This window comes from Rosa chinensis, chromosome 4 (genome assembly GCF_002994745.2).
Source record: "Rosa chinensis cultivar Old Blush chromosome 4, RchiOBHm-V2, whole genome shotgun sequence".
Classification (NCBI taxonomy): Eukaryota; Viridiplantae; Streptophyta; class Magnoliopsida; order Rosales; family Rosaceae; genus Rosa; species Rosa chinensis.
The window spans coordinates 47,062,021-47,085,818 of record NC_037091.1 but is presented as its reverse complement, the minus strand read 5'-3'; the positions used below and the strand labels follow the sequence as shown (position 1 = coordinate 47,085,818).

The 23,798-nt window shown below is 39.2% G+C and overlaps 2 protein-coding genes across 2 annotated transcripts; both read right to left on the bottom strand.

The window, feature by feature from the left end:
* Positions 1-206: 206 nt before the first annotated feature.
* Positions 207-958, bottom strand: LOC112201132 (monothiol glutaredoxin-S2). The gene has a single exon (XM_024342145.2). It carries the CDS (start codon positions 736-738, stop codon positions 430-432), a length of 309 nt encoding a protein of 102 aa, XP_024197913.1. The 5' UTR covers positions 739-958; the 3' UTR covers positions 207-429.
* A 14,988-nt stretch (positions 959-15,946) lies between these two features.
* LOC112195736 (monothiol glutaredoxin-S2) lies at positions 15,947-16,762 on the bottom strand. Its single transcript, XM_024335928.2, has one exon. The coding sequence runs from the start codon at positions 16,506-16,508 to the stop codon at positions 16,200-16,202; it is 309 nt and encodes a 102-aa protein (XP_024191696.1). The 5' UTR covers positions 16,509-16,762; the 3' UTR covers positions 15,947-16,199.
* Between the last annotated feature and the right edge of the window lie 7,036 nt (positions 16,763-23,798).

The window sequence follows — 23,798 nt, the reverse complement described above, 5'->3', positions numbered from 1 at the left end:
GAGAGAGGTAGAGAGGAGGAAGGAGAAGGAAGGAGGGAAAAAGTGAAGAAAAACTGATAGTAAGCCCCTGCGGCTACAGTGAAAAGTCGAGAGCTCGTATGTATATTTATCCTAGTTCTAATTAAGCAGTTTAATCGAAGAGAATGTGTAAGAGGTCATAATGTTTGGTCAAACTATTTAGGGTTTTGACGTCACCCGGCCAGTCACATTAGAAGCAAGCTTTTATTACCAAAACATAGCAATGAGAGCATTACAAGAAAAGCTATGAAGATGTATAGCCTTAACATAAAACTCTTAACCAGACCGTAGAAGATAATATTATTTGCCCTAATATCTACCTCTTATGCATGCATAACTAAGATTCTCAATAGGTCTTTGCATCTCATGGAAGGACACGTGATTGATGAATTTGATCATTAGATTGATCGGTCAAACCCATAACGCGCCGACGTGCTTAAGCATGGGGATCAAGGAGCGGTTAAGATGAAGACTCATGATCTCATTGGCTCCACCCACGAGTTCACCGCCAATGAACACAGCCGGCACTGATGGGTTGCATCCAAGCCTTGACAGAGCTTGCTCTATCTCTCTCCCTCCTTGCATCTCATCAAGCTCATGAACTTCTGGGTTCACCCCAAAGTCACAAAGCAAGGTCTTGATTGAGTGGCACATGCAGCATGAGCTCTTGCTGAAGATCACTACGGGTCTTTCGGACACCATCTTTGTCACTGCCTCCATCGCTACCTTGCTGTCTTCCCGTACAGTCCAATATGACAATGTATCAAACAACGCAAAAGTATAATGATTGGAAGGCTAAGTATATATGGCAATGCAAATTGTGGGTCGATAAGTGAAGTACGTGTTTAACCAGTTCAGAGCAAAAACAGAGATGAGGATTGTGTTTGAAATGACTCTAGAGGAATTGATGCGGTTTGATGTGTTTGTGAGATTTGGGGTGTCATGGAAGTGTTTATATAGGAGATGGGTGAGAGTCGATTGGCATTGTCTGGACTTTACAGCCTAGACTTAAACAGAAGTTAAAGGGTAAGAATGTTCCATTACACTTTGATCATTACTTGTCAATTAACTATCCAAAAGTAGCACTAGGAGAACTAAAGTTGAATGAACATTGTCGAATCTTTTCAAACAGAGATAGAGACGTGTCCTTTGTATTTTGTACGGCTTCAGATTCTTATCTTTAACTTCTTTCGATAGCATGCCTATTCCCTTCCAATTCCTTTTCTTACAGAGAACTCAATACATTTGCATGCACAACTTACACGTATCAGCTGTACGCGGATCCATTTTCTTCATTCTTTTACAAATTCCCGTGCATGTAGATATTTGATGATATGAATCATAGATCGATCTGCAGGCGACTCGAATTCCATTCTGGCCGGGCTGCCTGCTGCGTTGTACGTACAGATCGATTTTCTGGGGTATCTATCTAGATTTATCTATTCTGTAGCTTAGCATATATCTGATGAGTTGGAGACACTAGTTGTATTAATCCAATTGGGATCTCCTTTACTATTTAAATTCCCTTCCAATTCATGAAAAGGATACAGAAAGCATATATGTAGATATCAAAAACATGCATGGGAAACTTTCAGATCAAAAAGGAAAAACATTGGAAACTACGTACGCATATATATCTATATAAATATGTTTATTTATGAGCTAAAAAAGTCTCCTCACTTTTGATGATACATTCCAGACCAAAAGAGAATACGTCGGCTGACGGCTATTCCCCATTACAAGAGAAAAGCCTCTTCACTTGATCAATTTTTCAGCTTTCCATCACCCACTGGAATTACTGGTTATGTAATCACGTCAAAAGTATACCTTATATTACACACACACACACACACACACACACACACACACATATATATATATATATATCAGATTCTGAACCGTACTAGCTTAAACCAATCGACGGATTAAATCTGTCAACCTGAACCGTACTAGCTTTAAGGCATCAATGCCTTAACGATCATTAATTTGGCTGAAAATTTGCAGAGATGATCTATACACTAGTACCTAAAAACTGAACGGTCGAGATGTGGATATGCGACCGAAAAGCGACCAAAAACTCGAAGTTAACACTTTAATTTCAAAGCGGACCTCCGCTCTGGATAAAATCTGTATATATATATATATATATATGTATATATATATATATATGTATATATGAGAGAGAGAGAGAGAGAGAGAGAGAGAGAGAGAGAGAGTATAAATGCCTGTATATATTCTTTGTGATAAGTGATTTCAGGTCATGCTTGTCGCGGAAAATCTTGTCAAAATGCCAAAAGGAATCCAATCGAATCGCCTTTAGTGATTAATTGATTTGACATGGTCCAACTGAGGCTAGGGGACCGTACTAAAGGAGCTTCAACGTAATATGTACTAAAGGAGATTGTTTAGGGTTCAAGACTTTAAGACAAAGAATGCGAGGACGGGTAGTGGCATCACAATTGAAAATTAAGGTATTTTCTTTTTGATCGAGTCGGTGAGATACAGAGACCCTGTACAGAATCTCTCTCTCGTCTTATTCCTTGTTAGAGAGCCAGTGAGGAAGAAAGGGATAGGCTCAGAAGGTTCATCAGGCCCCCTTAAATTGATAAAGCTAGCTTTAATCGGTTGCTTTTCTATACAAAAATAGACGGAATACGTGTCCCTCCAAAAACTTAAAGCAGAAGAAATAAAGAATCAAAATCTATCCAACTTTATACTCTCTCTATATGTGTGTGCGATCGTTTATATTATTAAACAAACTGTGATTAACAAGCACTGCTCTCAGCTCAATCCGCTAGCTGGAGCTAGCATATATGCTACTAAAATGGCCAGAGGACACCCTCCATTACGGATGTTCTAGTACAATTTAGAAACAACTTCAACTTAATACCTCATAATAAGTCAGCATGCAGGGCTTGATGGGTGCAACCTGAGACGGCCATCTCAGGCGACAGACCACCATCTCCGACGAGCCTCTGACAGTTTATAAATACACACACTTTTCAATATTTATATAATATTTTTCTTCACCAATATTATAATAAACCGTCGTAGAACAGCGATAAGGGAACTTTGTGGTGTTTTGGAAGCAGCCACCAGGTTCTGTGCGTTAAGAGTACAAGTCATATGCTGATGGTCAAAGTCAACAGTCAACAGAGATAATAACCACATTAGCATAAATATGGAGTTTTTATCTTTAACTGAGAGTTGGTCATTTTCTTTGTAATTGTACATCGTTTTCTTCATTCATCCATGTACCCAGATTTCTACGGTTTGTTACAAAGTACTCCATAGCCATTTTCTTTGCCTCTTCGTTTCTACCATGATTTCTAACATGGTATCAGAGCCCATGGTGGCCTGACCTTCGATCCTTCATCAAGTTCTCCGCTGCAACTCCGATCAAAAACCCTAAGTTCCTCCTCTTCTTTCTTTGTTCTTCGTTTTCCTTGTTCAATTACTAGTAGAAAACCGATATTGTTCAAGAAATCAAGCAAAACCAACAAGAAACTACTCTTTAGAATTATCAAATTACCAGTCAAAAAGAAATCTCTCTACTTGCAGATCTACTCTGCTTTGTTCTTGATTTGTGAAAATCTGTTCGTGAATCAAGATTTGGGGTTATTCTATAGATGTTTGTGTTGCTCATGCTGTAGTCGTTTGTACTACTCAAATTCATCAAGATCCATTTTTTCAGTACAAGATTTGAAGAAAAATGGCGTTCTCCACTCAAACCTACAACACCATCTCTGTTCGTTTGGACGAAACAAATTACCCAACCTGGGTCTATCAGATGAAACATCACCTCAGAGGTCATGGTCTCTTGAAGTTTGTTGATGGTTCTCATCTTTGTCCACCCTAATTTCTTGTTGGTGATGATGGCTCTCTCACCAACAATTCTGTTGCTCGAGAAAGATGGATGGAACAAGATAGTTTACTTATCTCCATGCTTACAACCACACTTTCTGCAAAAGCTTTAACTCTGGTAATCGGTTGTCAAACATCTATGGAGGTATGGCTTACTCTCAAGCAAAGATATGCTATTGTTTCTGAACCGCATATTATGAAATTAACAGCTGCATTACAGATTATTCAAAAAGGATCTAACTCAATAGACAAGTACTTGTTGCGTTTTAAATATATGAGAGATCGATTAGCTGTGGCAGGAATTGAGATGAATGATCAAGATGTTAAATTTCTGATTCTTGCTGGACTCCCTAGTGAGTATAGTCACAGTAGGCAAATTATCATAAGCAAAAGTAATGTTGATTTGGAAGAAGTGAGATCATTGTTATTGTCTGCTGAATATGAAATTGAATTGGAGAATAAGTCTGCACCTTTAATTCTTTTTGATGCAATGTTAGCTCAATATGGTATGTAGTCTGGGATGTTGTCATCCACTTGTTTTGGTCAACCTTCTGGGATGCAATCAAATCTTCTGTCTTCCATTGGTAATCATGGAGTCACTCAGAATCGTATGTGCCCTTATGTGACTTCTGGCATGACTAATGTGCATCAATATAATGCTTCCCCTGCAACCACGCAATATGGTGTTTTCACTCCACAGCACACTATGACTGCAAGCACTTGTTTTGCTATACCACCCACATCAGCTACCTCACCAGCTTCATTCCAACACAATTTCATTCCATCCAGTGGTAACTATCAGTCTATGCCATCTATGGGAAACGATGGATTCATGATGAACAACAATATGGTAAATGAAGGTAGTTACAATCCAATGCCATTTCTGTTTGATGTCTCACATCAAACATTTGGTTTTATTGCTCAAAATGGTTCCAATATGTCTCTGCCATTCAGTCATCAAGAGCAACATGCATCTACTATGAATAACTGCAACTACAACAGCACTCCACACCATAATGCAATTTTATCTCAGCAGAATTTCTCTCATTAAACTGTTCAGAATGATTCTTCAAACAATGATTATCAGCAGAATGGCTTTATCAATTCCTTTGCAGATGGTGGCTACTCAGATGACAGTACTTCATATCCAAATTTTCCAAGTAACAAGGGTACAAACAACTACAACAATAGGTCCAATAAAAACAATGGGAAGCCAAGAACCAATGGGAACTTCATCAATGTCATTATGTGTCAGATCTGTGAAAAACCAGGGCACAGTGCATACAAGTGTTATTACAGGAATTGTCAACAACAGCATGGTGCTTCAAGTTCTTCGGTAGTATGCCAAATTTGTGACAAAATTGGTCACCCTGCCTACAAATGTCATCTTAGAAATCCTCAACCTCAGATATTTGCTACAAGGCATCAGTATGATTGTCAACCACCATCCCCTGCAGCACCTCAAGCTTTGTCTGCTTCCATTTGCACTCAACCAAAGCCACCCTCCATTGCTACTCAGCCAACTAACAATGCTTCTCAATCACAAGTTGTCAAGTCTCTGCCATTTTCATTATCAGTTCCTACTCGACCTCAATTGCAACAAGCTCTCCTTACGAAACTTGCAGTTTTGCGGACACCAAGAACTTGGCTACTACCTTCCACTCTGGACAGAAATTTAATGAATTGTAGGCAAGCTTGTGAGTCTTCGAATTCGTGGTGATCACTTCCTCTCATTCCTCCTGGTTGAAAACACATTCTCTGTCGCACCCTAGTGCTTAGGGATCCCAGCACTAGTCTGAGGGGGGATGTTAAGAGTACAAGTCATATGCTGATGGTCAAAGTCAACAGTCAATAGAGATAATAACCACATTAGCATAAATATGGAGTTTTGATCTTTAACTGAGAGTTGGTCATTTTCTTTGTAACTGTACATCGTTTTCTTCATTCATCCATGTACCCAGATTTCTACGGTTTGTTACAGAGTACTCCATAGCCATTTTCTTTGCCTCTTCGTTTCTACCATGATTTCTAACACTGTGCACAATATGCGCACAATGAACAGCAAGATGCCTAAGTGATTTGACGATCTTGCCCATGTTTCTTACTTTCACACATAGAACTTTCCACCGCTTTCACGTGTAGACGTTACCTGCTTCAACGACATCAAACTATCACCGTTTTTCTCCTCTGTCATTCTAATTCTCTCCAAGCTCACCTTCAGCCAATTTCTTCTCTAAATACGAAATCCATCATTGTAGTCAAGTGCAAATCTCATTGTTGTTTCTTCAATATTGCTTCCTCATCTTCTTTGTATGCGTGCTTTGTAAACTCTGCATTATTTGCAATTTGGGTACCTAGAGTAACTAGTTCTCTGCTTTCCCAATTTCTGGGTTTGGTGGCACATGTAGGCTTCTATTTCTGTTTTGCAATTGGGAATTTGGTGTATGATAGACGTAGGTTTTCTGATTCCTCTATCTAGATTTTGTTAGGGGTTGGAGGCACAAAGTTGCGTTGCTTTTGATTCCTGTTATGTTTAAATAAAAATAAAAAATAAAAATAAAACTTTAGCCCACTTCACCCTTACATATGTCAATGAAAATCGAACTCATGACTTTTACAATGTTGGAATTATAACTTACCAACATGTCACAGCTCTAGATACCCAATTGCAAATAACAGTTCAAGGTACCCAAATCCCATTTTCTGTTGTAGAGAATTGGAATTATGTTTATTATTGATAATAGGAGCCATTTATATAGGGAGTTACAAGGTACACAAAATGTAATAGAATCTGAATACAATTGAATACCTAGAACATTTTCCTATTACAACTCTAAACCCTAGTTTGAAGAGGCACACATTATGTCAATATCCTACAACACTCCCCCTTATGCCGCTCAAACTTGGTGATGACGCTTTGATCGTTGCCTCGTTAAAAACCTTGCCAGGTAACAAAAACCCTGTGAGACAAAAATAACCCTCGTCGAAGGACAAAAAGAGCACAACACGTCCTTCACTCTTCAAGATCGAACATGTCATACCTCCCCTGATGTCAATGTCTCCCTCTGATTGCTACAATTATGGGAGTTCGGATAACTTCTTAATCCGATGCTCTTCATATGTTTCTCGAAGGTGGATTTAGGTAACGACTTAGTAAACAAGTCCGCTACATTATCCTTAGATCGGATTTGGTTCACTTCAATATTTAGAAGTGCCTGTTGTTGCTGATTGTAAAAGAACTTAGGCGATATATGGTTGGTATTGTCGCCCTTGATGAAACCTTACTTCATTTGCTTAATACAAGCTGTATTATCTTCATAAATGCATGTAGGTTCATCTGTGGTAGACTTCAAACCACAAGTTCCTCGAATGTGTCTAACTACAGACCTTAGCCATATGCATTCTCGCACGGCTTCATGTAGAGCAATAATCTCTGCATGATTTGAGGAAGTCGCAACAAGGGTCTGCTTTGTAGACCTCCAAGATATCGTAGTGCTTCCCATGGTAAAGACATAACCCGTTTGGGAGTGACCTTTGTGAGGGTCAGAGAGATACCCTGCATCAGCAAAACCCATCAAGACATCGTTGTCATTTTGATGGAGGGGAGGAGGAGCACAGAAGGTGGCGTTTTGACATGTGGAGTCCGATCCCACACTTCCGTTATTTCTTTTCTCTCTGTAGGGATAAAACAAGCCCATATCAATCGTACCTCTCAAGTATCGAAAGATTGTCTTTATACGAATCCAATGGCAGCGTGTTGGCGTAGAACTGTGTCGAGCTAACAAATTCATTGCAAATGAGATGTCCGGTCTTGTGCATTGAGCTAAGTACAATAATGCTCCTATTGCACTTAGGTAGGGCACTTCAGCCTCTAATAAGTCTTCATCCTCATCCCTTGGACGAAATGGATCTTTTTCAGGCTCAAGACTACGACTGATCATGGGAGTACTCAAAAGCTTTGCTTTATCTTCATTAAAGCGCCTTAATAATTTTTGAGTATATGCTGACTGATGGATCATAATCCCATCACTACGGTGCTCGAGTTCTAGTCCGAGGCAAAACCGTGTTTTCCCAAGATCTTTCATCTCAAATTCGGATTTCAATCAAGTATTTAGCAGTTTCCTTTAACTCATCTAGAGTTCCAATTAGGTTCATGTCATTAACCTAAACTGCTACAATAGCAAATCCGGAACTTGTCATTTTTATAAACACGCATGGGCATATTTCATTGTTAACATATCCTTTCCCAATCAAGTAGTCACTTAGACGGTTATACCACATCCGTCCAGATTGTTTCAATCCATATAGTGAGCGTCTCAATCTTATTGAAAACGCGCTCCATGGTTTAGAGCCACTTGATTTGGGTAATTGAAGTCCATCTGGGACCTTCATATATATCTCTGAATCTAGATCCCCATAGAGATATGCTGTAACCACATCCATAAGCTGCATGTCAAGTTTTTCGGAAACTACCAAACTGACAAGGTAGCGGAACGTTATAACGTCCATTACGGGAGAATATGTCTCCTCGTAGTTGATTCCAGGGTGTTGTGAGAAACCTTGCGCCACAAGGCGGGCTTTGTATCTAACAACCTCATTTTTCTCATTACGCTTTCTAACAAAGACCCATTTATGGCCAACAGGCTTTATACTTGGGGGTGTCAGCGTTATATGCCCAAATACCTGTCTCTTTATTAGTGAATCCAATTCAACCTGGATCGTATCTTTCTATTTAGGCCAATCTGCTCTTCGTTGACATTCTTCAACGGAGCGAGGTTCGATATCATCGTGCTCTATAATTCCTTGAGCAATAGAATATGCAAACACATCATCAAGGATAATAGAATCTCGATTCAACGTCTCATGTACGCTAGTGTAATTCATGGAGATCTCCCTATTCTCTGGAATTGGTTCTAACATTGAAGCGTCCCCCAATGATGTCTCTTGGACATAACCATAATCTGGAATATCTTCATGAGACGGGTCATTCATGTCAATGATTAATGGATCTTTTTGTGCCAAACTCGCTTTCTTTCTTGGGAGAGAATCCATCGAACGTTTGGGCCTCTCACGTTTCCTTGCTGGGAGCTCGGCCTGAGCCACATTGCCATCACCATTAGTGGTGGCAGCGCCATGCCCAATACCCCTAGGGGTGGCGCCATATCCATGATTTTTAGGGACATCAATCCTTGCAGGCACGGTTGCAGCAGGTATATGTGATCTTGTCACTTTAGCGATATCAGAAAACGCATCAAGCATAGAGTCTGCTACGTTCTGAAGATTGAAAATTCTTCGCACTTCAATTTCAGACTGTGTGGTTCGAGGATCAAGATGAGAAAAAGTGGGGACAAACCACAACAATTCCTATCAGTCCTGTTGAACATTATTATTCTTATCTCCCCCTAATGAGGAGAAGACTGTCTCTTCAAAGTGACAATCCGCAAATCTAGCGGTAAATAGAACGCCTGTCAAGGGTTGGAGAGTCATATCCAACGTAAATGCCTAATCGTCTTTGAGGACCCATTTTGGTGCATTGTGGCGGCGCACTTGGCAGATAAACTGCACACCCAAATATGCGAAAGTGTGAGACATCAGGCTCATATCCAGTAACCATCTGGGACGTAAAACAGGGTTGAGTGGTAGTAGGCCTCCGACGAATGAGCACAGCTGCATGCAATATTGCATAGTCTCAAGAAGAAACAGGGAGATTGGTGCGCATAACCAATGCTCTAGCGACCATTTGAAGTCTTTTAATGGCAGCTTCTGCGAGACCATTTTGGGTGTGAACATAAGGAACAGGGTGTTCAACCTTAATCCTAATGGACATGCAATAGTCATCAAACGTTTTTGATGTAAACTCTCCAGCATTGTCAAGACTAATTGACTTAATGGGATGATCAGGGTGGTGAGCCCTTAATTTAATGACTTGTGCTAGGAGTTTAGCAAATGCAGCATTTCTGGTGGACAATAGCATGACATGTGACCAGCGTGTCGATGCATCAACCAACACCATAAAATATCTAAATGGTCTGCAAGTTAGTTGAATAGGTCCACAAATATCACCTTGGATTCTTTGTAAGAATGGAATATTTTCCTGAGTGTCCTTTGCATAGGATGGTCTCGATCCTAATTTTGCCAAAGAGCAGGCTTTGCAAAACTCAAGATGAGCTTTAGAAGCAACCAGGGAAGAATTCGGTTGAGCCACAAAGTCACAATTGACTTTAGAAGTAGAAAAAGGAACCAAGGAGGTGGCGTCAATACCACTTTTGGGCGCAGGGGGTAGGCGGCGCCAGCCCTACCTTGGACCGAATTTTGGTTCTGACTTCTTTTCGTTTTGAAAAATGGATATCTGTGTGAAGTCTTCAATATATGGATCATCATATCACGACCTGGATGTCCCAAACGGTCATGCCAAAGCCTATATGTGTCAGAATCCCATAAGTCATCTCTCCTGACATGGTTGGATTCAATAATTTGAATAGTGGTTGCATACAACCCACTAGAGCGACACATAAGTTTCTCTAATACTCGTTTATGTCCGTAGTCATTAGAGGTGATGCAAAGGAACTCTTGTCCATTCTCACAATGTGTTTCCACATGAAAACCATTGGCTCTTATATCTTTAAAACTCAATAGGGTTCTTCCAGCCTTATGAGCATATAGAGCTTCGGAGACATTAATACTTGTGCCATTTGGCAACATAAATTGAGCTGGTCCTCGACCATGAATCAATTGTGATGGTCCAGCCATTGTAGTCACAGAAGATCGACTAGGCGTCATCCATAGAAATAGTTGCCTACGTCGCAATATTGTATGTGTGGTGCCACTATCAACAAGGCATTCCAACTCTCCAGGAAACATACTGAAAAATAATAAAGTTTGAAATTAAAACATGTCTATGACATTGAATAATAACACGATACTTTATTAATAAAGGTAGCCAATGATTAATCAAAGGTCCCAAAAAGTCTAATCCAAAATAAAATCAAACTAAGACACATTGTAGTCACTCTATCCATTTGGTAACTCCAATCATATATGACCAGGAAAGTAGAGAAAGATGTTGGTGGAGCGAGGCTCTCTTAAGTACCACTAATCTCAATGACTTTCCTAGATATCATATTTCATTGGGTGCAGCACATAAGAAACAGTTAATACAATTGTCATTTATTGACTAAGGCATATTGCCATTACAAAAATTCTTGGAAAATAAAAAGGACTATTCTAATCAAAGTCTGCGGCATCCTTGTTCACTTCATCTTCAGCTTTGAAGTCCTCTATGGTGAGATTGACATCTTCACCATCTTCTTCTTCTACAAGGTACACCTCTTGCTCACTCAGGTCCTTGTATGCCCTATATCTTGCAGCTAGTTGCACACTTGCCTTGCATTACTTGAATTGATCCACATCGATGACACACATCATTATGGTTGCCTCCCTTTAATTGAGGTGCACGTTGTGGGCGTTCCCTAGGAGGGTTGGTGCCACCACCATGACCCATGGCGCCTCCACCACGAGCCATGGCGCCACCACCACGGCCAGGGATACCACGACCACCTCTCCCACGTGTGACATTGCCACCACGTGTATCCGCACCAAACATGTGGTTTCCTTCCTTGTTAGGCGGTTATATGGACCCATACGTCCCTCATGTCCCTTATTAGGGTTCCGCTCCTTGCGCCCTCCTTTGGGTGCATTATAATTTGCCTCATGAACCTCTTAGTTCCAATAGGCCTTGAATTATAATTCCTCACGAGTATGTTATCATGTTTCTCAGCTACAGATATGATATTGATAAGCTGATGAAACCTCGTGATCCGTCCAGCATTGACCTCAGTGCGATATTGCTTTGATACCACAATGGCTGAAACGGGGAAGGTGGAGAGAGTTTTCTTAATTAGCTCTTGCTCTGTGACAGGTTGTCCACAAAATCTCAACATGGATTGTAAGCGAAGAGCTTCTGAATTATATTCAGTAACAGACTTGAAGTCATGAGCAAAGCGCAGATTGTTCCATTGAACCTTCAAGTCAGGGAGGAGGGAATCTTGGACATTGCCAAAGCTCTCTTCTAGCGCTACCCATAGCTCTCTTTCATCCTTGATCGGCAAATACTCTAATCTGGGTGCTTTGTCCATATGACGTCGCATCAAGCTGACTGCTTGAGCATGTTTTGCAGGTGTTCGGACGACCACATCCGGGTTAGGTGCCTGGATTATGGGTAATATTCCCTTTGAAGTGAGATGGTTCTCAACATCGGTTACCCAGCTATGAAAATCTGAGCCTGTTGAGTCAAGCATGGGAAAGTCGAGTCTAGGTTCATTCGACATCCTGAAAATAAGAAGAGAAGATATATTAGTTTCGGAGCTAAACTTCCATGAAAACTAAAATAATAAGATTTCCGAGCTATGCTACCAAGAAATCAATTTTCAAGAATCTTTTGGATTAGACTAAGCAATGATGTTTTAATATGGTCACAATTTGATTCTTGTGGATGCTCTTAGTCCAAGCATTATGAACACTCTTAGTTCATACGAACGTTCTTAGTTCGTTTAATTATGAACACTCTTAGTTCGTTTAAGCGTGAATCCTCACAATTCCGCTTTATTAAATACTTAAAACCATATTCATATATTTCAAAATTCTGCAACAAATAAAAGAATTTAAAATACATGAAAGCAGCAAATTTAATTCACAAAAACTTACGTGATGGTTTGGGGCTTGAGAACACGCGCGTGTTGGAGTAGGCGTGTTAGGGCAGTAGCAGCAACAATTAGAAGCAGCAGCAGCTAGTGGCGGCAGCAGCAGCAGTCGGTAGCAGCAGCAACAGTAATCGGCAACAACATGAGGATGCAGCAGCAGGCTTGTAGCAGGTTCGGCAGGCAGCAGCAGCGTGGGGCGCACGGGAAGCAAGCAGATGACAGGGTAGGGTTGCAGGTGGGCTGGTGCTCGGGCTGGAGGTTTGCGGGCTGGTGTGCAGGTGTGCAGGGCGGGCTGCAGTAGGCTGGGGCAGCAGGGGCTGCAGGAGGCGTGCAGCAGTTTTTGGTGATTTAGGTTTTTAGGGTTTTTTTCTTTTTTAGGCTAGGGTTAGAACTAGTGCTGATAACGTGTTGTAGAGAATTGGAATTATGTTTATTATTGATTATAAGAGCCCTTTATATAGGGAGTTACAAGTACACAAAAGGTAATAGAATCTGAATACAATTGAATACCTAGAACCTTTTCCTATTACAACTCTAAACCCTAGTTTGAAGAGGCACACATTATGTCGATATCCTACAACATTTTCTGAATTTTCTGTTGGAATTATAACTTACCAACATGTTACAGCTCTAGGTATCCAAACTCTATCATTTGCAATTTTGGTACCTAGAGTAACTGGTTTCCTACTTTCCCATTTTCTGTATTATTTGCGATTTTAGTCATTTTTGCAGAAGTCACATAGGTTATTCATTTTTTTCTTTCTCTGTTTCAATTTTGAATTGTTCTCTCATTTTGATGTGATATCTGTATTGGATTTGACTTTGCAGGTTTTGGTTTGGAAGTTTAAAGAAGGGACACTTTGAAGGAGGTTGTTGATTTGATTAAATCTTATTCGAATATTTATGAGTTCGTTTTTCTTTGAGAATTTTTCTCATAAGCTCTTGCTAAAGATCACCACCGGTCTCTCGGAAGCCATCTTTGTCACCACCTCCATTGCTAAATAGCGAGCAGTCTTTCCGTCCTTTTAAATGTCAAGACAATGTATTAAACAAAGCGAAAAGGTAACGATTAAGAGGCAGAGTGTGTGCAATTAATGCAACTTTTAGGTTTTGGTAAATCGCGAAAGGTGCTAAGTTAAGTTAGAGAAAATAGAAACTGGAGATCAGTGAGGAACGTAAAAGATTGATGTGGATTGTTGTGTTTGTGAGTTTTGGGGTGTAATGGAAGCGTGTTTATATAGGAGATGGGTGAGATTGCATGGATTGACATTGTAATTTGTAGCTTACAAACAGACAGAAGCAAGTTGAAGGGCTTTTGATAGTGAAGGAAAATAAGAATGTTCGATTAGATATTTGATTTCACACATTTTGAGACTACTCTGAAAAAGTTGCACTGAGGAGAATCAAACGTGAATGGACTCCATTATGCACATTGTCGAATCTTTGCATACGGAAATGTATAGAGACGTGTCCTTTGTACGGATTCACATTCTCATCTTAACTTGTCTCCATCACATTTCTGTAATTGCTTATTCCTTTCTTCCTATGTACATCTGCAGGTGGCTCATTTTCCATTATGGCCTGGTTGGTATGGATTTTCTGGCGTATCGATCTTTCTATTCGATCTGCATGCTGCTATCTACTGAGTCGGAAATAGTAGTTGGATTTATCCAATTGGGACCTCGATCTTTTTTCTATTGGATTCGCATCCAATTCATGAAAATGAAACAGAAAGCAAGCTATATATTGAAAATTAATAGAGATCGAACCTAAGGAAGCTCGGTTTTGTAAATTAGAAAGCATATATGCAAATATCAATATACATGATCGGCTAATAAGGAACCCTCTTGTCACTTTTAAATGACAACGTTCTAGACCAAAGACAAATCGTCGTACATGGAATGAGAAAGGCAGATCAGTGCCATATATATATGGGAGGTCCCCCAATTTATACTCTATATATCTTTTCGTGTCAATTGCTTGCCTTTCTATAGGACTATATGAATGGGTATACATATTCTTTGTTAAAATTAAGTCTTGTGCTAAATGCTTTAAGGAATTCGATTGATTACCAAAGATATAATCAGGGGCGGAGCCACGTTGGGACCCACCCGGATCCCTTGCCCCACTGGGATTTTACCAGATAAGTAGAATAGAGTTTCTTACATTGACAGAATTCCAAGTTGGTGTAGCTGCAGGTCTCACCATCATAAGGAAAACTATAAATTTGATTAAAAAATATATAATTTTTTTGAAAGATAACTGATATTTCAGCATTTTTATTCTAATTTTTTTAATTTTTATTCAAGTTTAATATATTTAAGTTTTAAATTTTTTTCTAAAATTTTCGGGTGCCCCACTTAAGATTAATTTCTGCCTCCGCCACTGAATATAATATGTCCCGACTGGGGCGCCAAGGGCCAGATTCTAGCTAGGGTTCTTGACCCTAGAACAGGTTCTCTCGTACTTTATTACTAGAGTATGAGAATGCAAGAACCAGACATGAAATGAATCATGTTATGTTGAAAATGTGAAATGTACTTCATATTGAAATACAAGTAATTAATTTTGAAATACAGCTGATGGCTAACTTTGTAAGAGTTTGGACCTCTTTAACTATTTCATACTCATTTGGTTTTAGATGATGCTCAAATTATCATGGTATCATAGCAAATTAGCTCAAGTGTAAATGTCAAACAACCGCATGAATGTGCTCCATGTCACGTAATATATACAAGTATATTATTCAAGTATTTAACTTAAAATTTCGCTACATATGAAGGTGCGTGTTGAGAATGTAGGGTGTTATCCTATATTAAATATTTGATACCTTACAAGAGAGTTTATAAGAATTTTAGTTTATAAGCAGGAAAATAGTCAGCTACCATATTTGCTTGCCTAATATATTCTTTCACTTGAAACTGTTGACTAACCTGTTTTCAAACCAATTGCCCAGCTCTAACCCCTACGCCATGTCTCTAATAACATTTATTTGCAGCATCAAGATTTAGTTTGAAACTGCTGAAGCTCGTATTGGTTGGAACTTAGAAAGTCTATGAAGCAATTAGATCAGTGTTCTTTGGAAAGAGAAAAAAAATTACCATGTCAGCTGATTTCGAATCTACTACCACAACTCATATACTGTGACCTCAAATCACTACACAATTCTTAGAAGATATGTATAATGAATTTTTCCGTTCATGTTTGGGGTTCCAGTTCAAGTACTAGGATAGCATAAGGCTGTACCCATCTCAATTCTGACTTGGAGCAACTATGACCTCTACAGATCTAGAACTCATTGAATATATCCTTGCTGCTAACCTATTAAGACATGTAATAAAACTTTTATCATGCAAGTCGTTTGCCATTTTCATAAAATGCACCAATATATTATACTGTTGAATACAAATGTCAACCATTAACGTGTTTGAGACAATAACACTTCTGGGATTACGGAAAAGCTATTAGTACATAATACTAATTAAGTAGCTATATTAGTAGGCTTAATAGTAAAGAAGTATCCTCAGATGCTATCGATCTTATATCTCTCGTGCATAACTAACATTCTAATAGCTTGCGTGTCATGCAAGTACTTGGTTAACTTGATGATTAGATTGATCAAACCCATAATGCGCCCACGCGCTTAAGCATGGGAATTAAGGAGCGCTTAAGGTGAAGACTCATGACCTCATTGGCTCCACCAATAAATTCGCCACCAATGAACACAGCTGGCACAGATGGGTTGCATCCGAGCCTTAAAAGAGCTTGCTCTAACTCTCTCCCTCTTTGCATCTCATCAAGCTCATGCACTGCCGGGTTGACCCCAAAATCGCAAAGCAAGGTCTTGATTGAGTGGGACATGCAGCATGAGCTCTTGCTGAAGATCACCACCGGTCTCTCGGAAGCCATCTTTGTCACCGCCTCCATTGCCAAATAGTGAGCTGTCTTTCCGTACGGTGGAAATAAGACAATGTTTAAACAAAGCAACAAGATAACTATTATAGGCAAAGTGTCTGCAATGCCACTTTTAGGTTTAGGTAAATCACTAAATCGTGAAAGGCGGTATGTTAGAGGAAATAGAGATTGGACGTTTGTGAGGAACGTGAAGAGTGATGAGGTTTGATTTGTTTGTGAGTTTTAGGTTGTAATGGAGGTTTTTATATAGGAGATGGGTGAGAGTGCATGGATCGGCATTGTAATTAAATATCTGTAGCTACAAACAGATAGAAGCAAGTTTAAGGAGTTTAGACTTTAGACAGCGAAGGAAAATAAGAATGTTCGATTAGATATTTTCACACTCTTTGATCGATCATTACTTGACTACTCTGGAAAAGTTGCAATGAGGAGAATCAAACGTGAATGGTCTGCATTATGCACATTGTAGAATCTTCGCATACGGGAAGGAATAGAGACGTGTCCTTTGTACGGCTTCACATTCTTATCTTAACTTGTTTCCATCACATTTCTGTAATTGCAGTATCCCTTCTTCCTGATATGTAAGATCTGCAGGTGGCTCATTTTCCATTATGGCCTGGTTGGTATGGATATTTTGGCGTATCGATCTTTCTATTCGATCTGCTGCTATCTACTGAGTTGGAAACAATAGTTGGATTTATCCAATTGGGACCTCCTTTTCCTATTGGATTCGCATCCAATTTATGAAAAGGAAACAGAAAGCGGGCTGTTGAAAATAGAAAATTCATATAGAGCAGAGATCGAACCTAAGGAAGTTAATTTTTCTAATTAGAAAGTATAGTTGTAACTTTTAAGTATCTGTGTACATGAGCTAAGGAACCTTCCTTTCATTTTTGATGACACGTTCTAGACCAAAAGACAATTCGTCGTCCATGCAATGGGAAAGGCAGATCAATGCCAAATATATGAGGTCCCCCAATTTATCCTTTATCTATTTTCATGTCAGTTGCATGCCAGAGTACTATATCGATCTATGCGTATACATATTCTTTGTGAAAAGTCTTGTACAAAATGCTTTAGGGAACTCAACTGATCACCAGAGATTTAAAATGGCCCAACGACCGGCCAAGGGTCAGCGTCTTAGCTAGGGTTCCTTGACCCTAGGTCACGGTTGTCTCTTACATAATTACTATAGTATGAAGATGCAACTAACTGGACATGAGCATTATGCATGCAGATGTGAAGTGTACTCTATTGAAATACAACTTTGTTTAAGATTTATTATAGTTTGGACATTTCCTAATTAGTTTTGGATATGATGTTTATATTGTTCATTTATCATAATATCATAGCAGATTTTACGCATAATTTTGCCATGAGGGAACTAATTCACTCTATGTCACCCAATATAAAGTGATAATTATGTGTGAATTGAAATTTTGCCATATGTGAAGAGCGTGTTGAGAATGTAAAGTGTTATCCTTCATTAAAAAATTGAGACCTTACCAAAAATATATAAAGAGAGACCCAATGAGAGAATTATATAAGGGAGAGACTAATGAGTTAAAATGAGAACTCTCTAAACCCTAAATCAACGATTGTGAGACCCACTTTTTGAATAAATTAAGCAAATTAACCCTTAGATGTTTAGATATGCATGAGTAGATCACTTCTGAAAACTTTCTTTCAAATTGCTATTCGTTAAGATATCAAACTAGATCAAATCAATGGACGAACCAAATCTGTCAAATCTAAACTTTTCATGTTCATAATTAATAAGTCACGATTATGAATACCTTAACAATTTTTAGTTTAGTTGAAAATTTGCAGAATCTATTCATTATTATCTAAACATCTAACAGTTGATTTGTCGAAATGTAATCAAAAAGTGGGTTTCACAATTGTTGATTAGAAAGTCCTCAGTTTAATGGTCTTCATTACAGCCCCACCCAATTATACGAATGATCACTGAACTATGACCCATTCGAAAATTTGGTCACTCACTTTTCAAAAATATCTGTCACTTTAATCACTCAAATTTAGCTTTTCAATTCACTTTTAGTCTTTAAATTTTTCATTAAACACCGCTAAGCTTGAGGGTAGTTTAGTGTCATATATATATATATATATATATATATATATATAGCAAAAAGAAGAAGAAAATTATTTTTTTAGCATCTTGACCAAAATATCATTTAAAAGTGGATATATATATATATATATATATATATACATACGAGTTTTTAACAGACAAAATTGACAGAATGATTAAAGTGAAAGACGGTGTTTAAATTGAGTGACTGAAGTAATATCATTAAAAAGATGAGTATCCAAAATGTCGAGTGAGTCAAAATTCAGTAATCATTTATATAAGGACTAATTTCAGTTTACTCCTCTAAAGTTTGGGGTCGTCATCATGTTAGTCCCTCTAGTTTCAATTTAATTTGTAACACCCTTGTACTCTCCAAATTCATCAGCATGTCCAATTTTTGGACCTCCGTCCAAATTGACGTTAAATCCGTTATGTACGCTCCCTTTAGGGGGTAAAATGGTCAATCTTCTTCTTCTTTCATCTTTTAGCTCAATCTCAATCTTTAACTGCTCAATCTTCCTCACTTTCTCTTCTTTCTCTGCCACCCTTAGTACCAATTCCCTCGAATCCCCAAACCCCAAACCCTAGCCGCCGAGCTCGCCACCCTCCATGTCCTCTCCTTCACCGGCGATAAAGTCGGCGAGACATTCCTCGACCTCAAGTCTGTCTTCCCCTGGAGGAGTGCTCTATGGTGAAGTAGCTGTTTGGAGCTTCGATTCAAACTGAAAATCAAGGCTGAGAGAGAGAGAGAGAGAGAGAGAGAGAGAGAGAGAGAGAGAGAGAGAGAGAGAGAGAGAGAGAGGTTCATATGCGGCAGCCATAGAAGGAGTTTGGGTATGAAATTGGACGAGTTTGGGTTCGAAATTAGATGAGTTTCAAGTCACACACAACTCTAAGATCTCAGTTTGCTTCAAACCTAGAAACCTATGAGCAACAACTAGATGCAGAAGAAGACCCAGATACCCAAGTTCAAGACTTTGCCGTCCCAGAACATTACTTGGTACCAAGGAGTTAATTTTGGGCTATATTTTGTTTGTTAGCTTGATTTGAGTTTTGGGTTTGCTTAATTTACTTCAATTTTAGTTGGTTGCAGTGCTCTGTGGTAGAGTCAAGTACCACTCATTGCTTCACTTTCATTCCCCAATTCATCGTCTCTCTTTTCAACTCTTAATGCTCAATCCCAATATGAATATCTCAAATTCAATCCCAACCAGTCTTCTTCTCTTGAATTCAATCCCAACATGAATATCTCAAATTGACCATTATGTTCTTCACCAGCTCTCTACTTTGTTACCAATTTCATCTCCAAAACAATGTGACCCGAATAAGCAGATAGAATCTGTTAGGGATGTGGATGAGTTTTTAATGCCCAACGAGAAATTACGTGGGGTTTTTCTTCAGAAATTGAAGGATATAGCTTCAATTGAGCATGCTCTCGACAATGTTAGTATAGATTTGAGTGTTGATGTTGTTGCTCAAGTAGTGAATAGAGGTCGTTTAAAAGGTCTACGGTGACCATGGCCATGGAGAGAGAGGTGGAAGAAGAAAAGAAGAAGAAGATTGACCATTTTACCCCCTAAAGGGAGCCCACATAACGAATTTAACGTCCAATTTGGACGGAAGTCCAAAAATTGGACACGGTTGATGAATTTGGAGAGTACAAAGGTGTTATTGATTAAATTGAAACTAGAAGGACTAACATGATGACGACCCCAAACCTCAGGGGGTTAAACTAAAATTAGTCTTTTATAAAATTTTGCTTATATTTTATTAGTAGGTGACTTAAGAGAGAAACTTCTTACCTCATGCATGTTAATTCGAAACCGAGATCAATACTGGCAAGAAAGATATTACGTGCACCAACAACTAGAATGCAGTCTTAATTGGAACTGTCTAGATTACTAGCAAGTACACATGCTTTCACTTTCATTAATACAAGACACAAGAGACTGGATAATGGATTAATGTGTGTGTGTGTGTGTGTATATATATATATATATATATTGTTCAAGAAAAATCCAGAATATGTGTCTGGCCCAAACTCTAGATTACTTGCTCTAGTTGTAACAGGGTTTGTATTAGAGATAATCTCGGAGAATCTTAGTAGATATCCAATCAATGTACGATTATATTTTCATGTACAACTCTATCTCTATGCTTGTAATCCTCTATATAAAGAGGCCCTTATTATCAATGAAAGTACAACAAATTCTCTCCCAAATATCGATTCCCTAAAACATATTATTAGCACGAAACTCTAACCTTGAAATCCTAATTTTGTAGCCATCAAATCCAAGCAACCACCACCACACACCTTGAATCCCCCAATCTCAGGAGCCTAGAACCGGCGGTAAAGTCACCGGAACAAGCCAGAAAAGTACCGTACCAGCCCCTAGAAGAGAAAAAGGATTCCTGCCTGGTTCGCCACCTTCTAGACCGCCTCCTACAGTCAAATTTAGTCACCATCGATGCCCTGACTCCCGGATCCAGGAACTGGAATCATATCTCCCAGAACAGGTCGTAAAGTTACCGGACCGATGCAGCAGCTCTGCCAGCAAAAGAAAAAAAAAACCCAGAAGGAGAAAGAAGGAAAAGAAAAAAGAAAAAAGGAAGGAGGCGGCCCAAGTCTTCAATCAAAGAAGCCCATGTGTTGACAGAAGAAAAAAAAAGGGAGTGGCCCAGAAGAAAGGAAAAAGAAGAAGGTCCACACTTTCAGTCAAAGAGAAAAAAAAACAAGGTATCTTTTCCTTTTATTTAACTCTTTTGCTTTTGTAATTTCAAATTCTTTTCTTTTTCTCAGGGACTTGCAACCTCCCTTCTTCTACCCCCCTTTCTTCTTTATAGGAGAGTCCAAAAGCCGAATTATAGGGGTTCGTGCTCATTCCAAGCTTGGAACTTGTAGAGTCCTCCAAACCTAGAGTTTGTTGAGAAATTTTGATCGACCACAAACACATTATTTTTTCAATCTAATACCTCTTGAAATCAGATTTCTCAAAAGCGACTATGCTCAGAAATCCCTAATTTCTTGGAAGCGACTACGATCATAAATTTTATATGTTTTTGTGGTAGCCTTTTTAGCTCAGCGACTATGCTCCCTAATTTCTTGTTATTTTTTAGGATGAGTAACTTGAACAAGTTGAACTTTGCTCCACTGGAGACAACAAGCGCAAGATACCATAAATGGGTCAGTGATGTGCGCCAGCATCTTAGGGTTGAAGGAATTCTGAATACGATCCTCGAGCCAAGCCAGAACGTGCTCACGGTTGAGTAAGCTGCCGCTTTGGAAGCAAATCAAACTAAAGCCATTATTCTCATGACAAGGCACATGAATGACTTGCTCCAGAATGAGTAGCTCAATGAAGAGGACCCTAGAAAGCTATGGGTAGAACTCGAGCAGCAATTTGACAACGTTTGTGACTCATTGCTTCCTGACTTAAAAGTGAGATGGTATAGCCTATGCTTCTGTGATTTTAAGTCTGTACTTGACGACAACTTGGATGCCCTTCGTATTAAGTCTTTGATGGAATTCTGTGGCAAGAATATCACTGATACGATGTTGATTGGGAGGACTCTCTCTACCTTCCCTGTCTCCGCATTGATGATTGTAAAGAATTATCGAATTGATGTCAATGTCGAACGTATCACAAGGTTTTATAAGCTTATTGGAGCCATGAACGTAGCTGAAAAGCGCGACAACATACTTGTGAAGAATTATAACTCTAGACCCATGGGAACCAAATCTGTTCCGGAGTCTAATTATAGTCGCGCCCGTAAGGGAGGGCGCAAGGAGCGAAACCCTAAGGAAAGGGACAATTCTAGATGTTCTGGTCCATATTATCACCCCAAAGAGGAAGGAAACCTCCAAGATAGGCGTGCACGAAATCGTGGAGGTCAACGTGTGAAGAGAGAGAGAGGTAGAGCCTCTAGCTATGGTGGTGCGCCACCAAAGATAATAGCCATCCCCAATGTGCCCCAAGAGTGCCTCAATCAAGGGAGCCTGACCATAATGATGCTTGTTTGTGGTGTGGAGCGTCTGGACATTGAGCCAATGCATGTAAAGCACCCCAGAATATTGCAAACGCAAGACGTATTGTGAAGCAAAGGAAGCAAATTATTTGGAGCAAGAAGATCAAGATGACAATCTCGCTCTAAGGGTTGAAGACTTCAAGAGCAAAGAAACTAGCGATTTTGATTAAATCTTTTACATTTTCCAAGAGATGTAGGCAATTGTCATATTATTTTTGTAGTAAATGCCAATGGTTTAGTCTTTCTTCAAACTAGGCTCATCCAACGTAAGTGTGATGTCTACGAAGGTTTTGAGATAAGTGGTACTTAAGCGAGGTTTGCTCCACCGACATCTCTCTACTCACCTGGTCACATTTATTTTGGAGTTACTGAAAGAAGTTAGACGACTACCATTGTTTTGCATTAGCTAGCCTTTTAGATTAGATTTTCTCTAGCTAAAGAGACAATGATGTAATTCCGTCGGGCTTATTAATAAAAGTTGAGTTCTTTTCATTTTGACTCCTTTTTAATTACGAGTTTTTCTTTTAGGAATTAATGGATTCTGAAGAACTGCAATGTCTTACAGACAGTGTGACTACGCACATCATTATCCGCCATAAGCAATTATTTTTGGAGATTGTTGCCTACATATTCCTCTGTGAATGCGATAGTTGGCCATCGGGTTTAGTTCAAGGACATGGAATGACCCAATTCCTCTTGCCAAATGACACCTTGATTAATGTCGCAGAAGCTCTCTACACTTCCAAGGCAAATCAAACCTTATTGAGATTTAAAGATATCAGAGCCAACGGATTTCATGCGGAAATGCATATTGAGAATGGAAGAGAGTTCTTTTGCATTACCTCTAATGATTGCAGAAAAAATCGCATCTTAGAGAAGCTTATGTGTCAATCTAGTGGACTTTATGTCACTACAATTTGACCTATTGAATCCAATAATGTAATAAGAGAATATCTCTTGGATTCTGACACATTTTGGCTTTGGCATGACCGACTTGGACATCCTGGTCGTGATATGATGATCTGTATACTAAAGACTTCACACGGATATCCGTTCTTTCGAGCGAAATTAAGCAAGAATCAAAGATTGATTCCCGGACTTAGTGTGACTGCCAATGCAGTCGCCTCTGTCCCCCTTGACAACGCCGTAGATGGCGTCACCCATGGCCATGGCACCATGGATGC

Bases quoted from the DNA above. Each gene is read 5' to 3' on its own strand.
- LOC112201132 (XM_024342145.2), bottom strand. From the start codon at position 738: ATGGAGGCAGTGACAAAGATGGTGTCCGAAAGACCCGTAGTGATCTTC.
- LOC112195736 (XM_024335928.2), bottom strand. From the start codon at position 16,508: ATGGAGGCGGTGACAAAGATGGCTTCCGAGAGACCGGTGGTGATCTTC.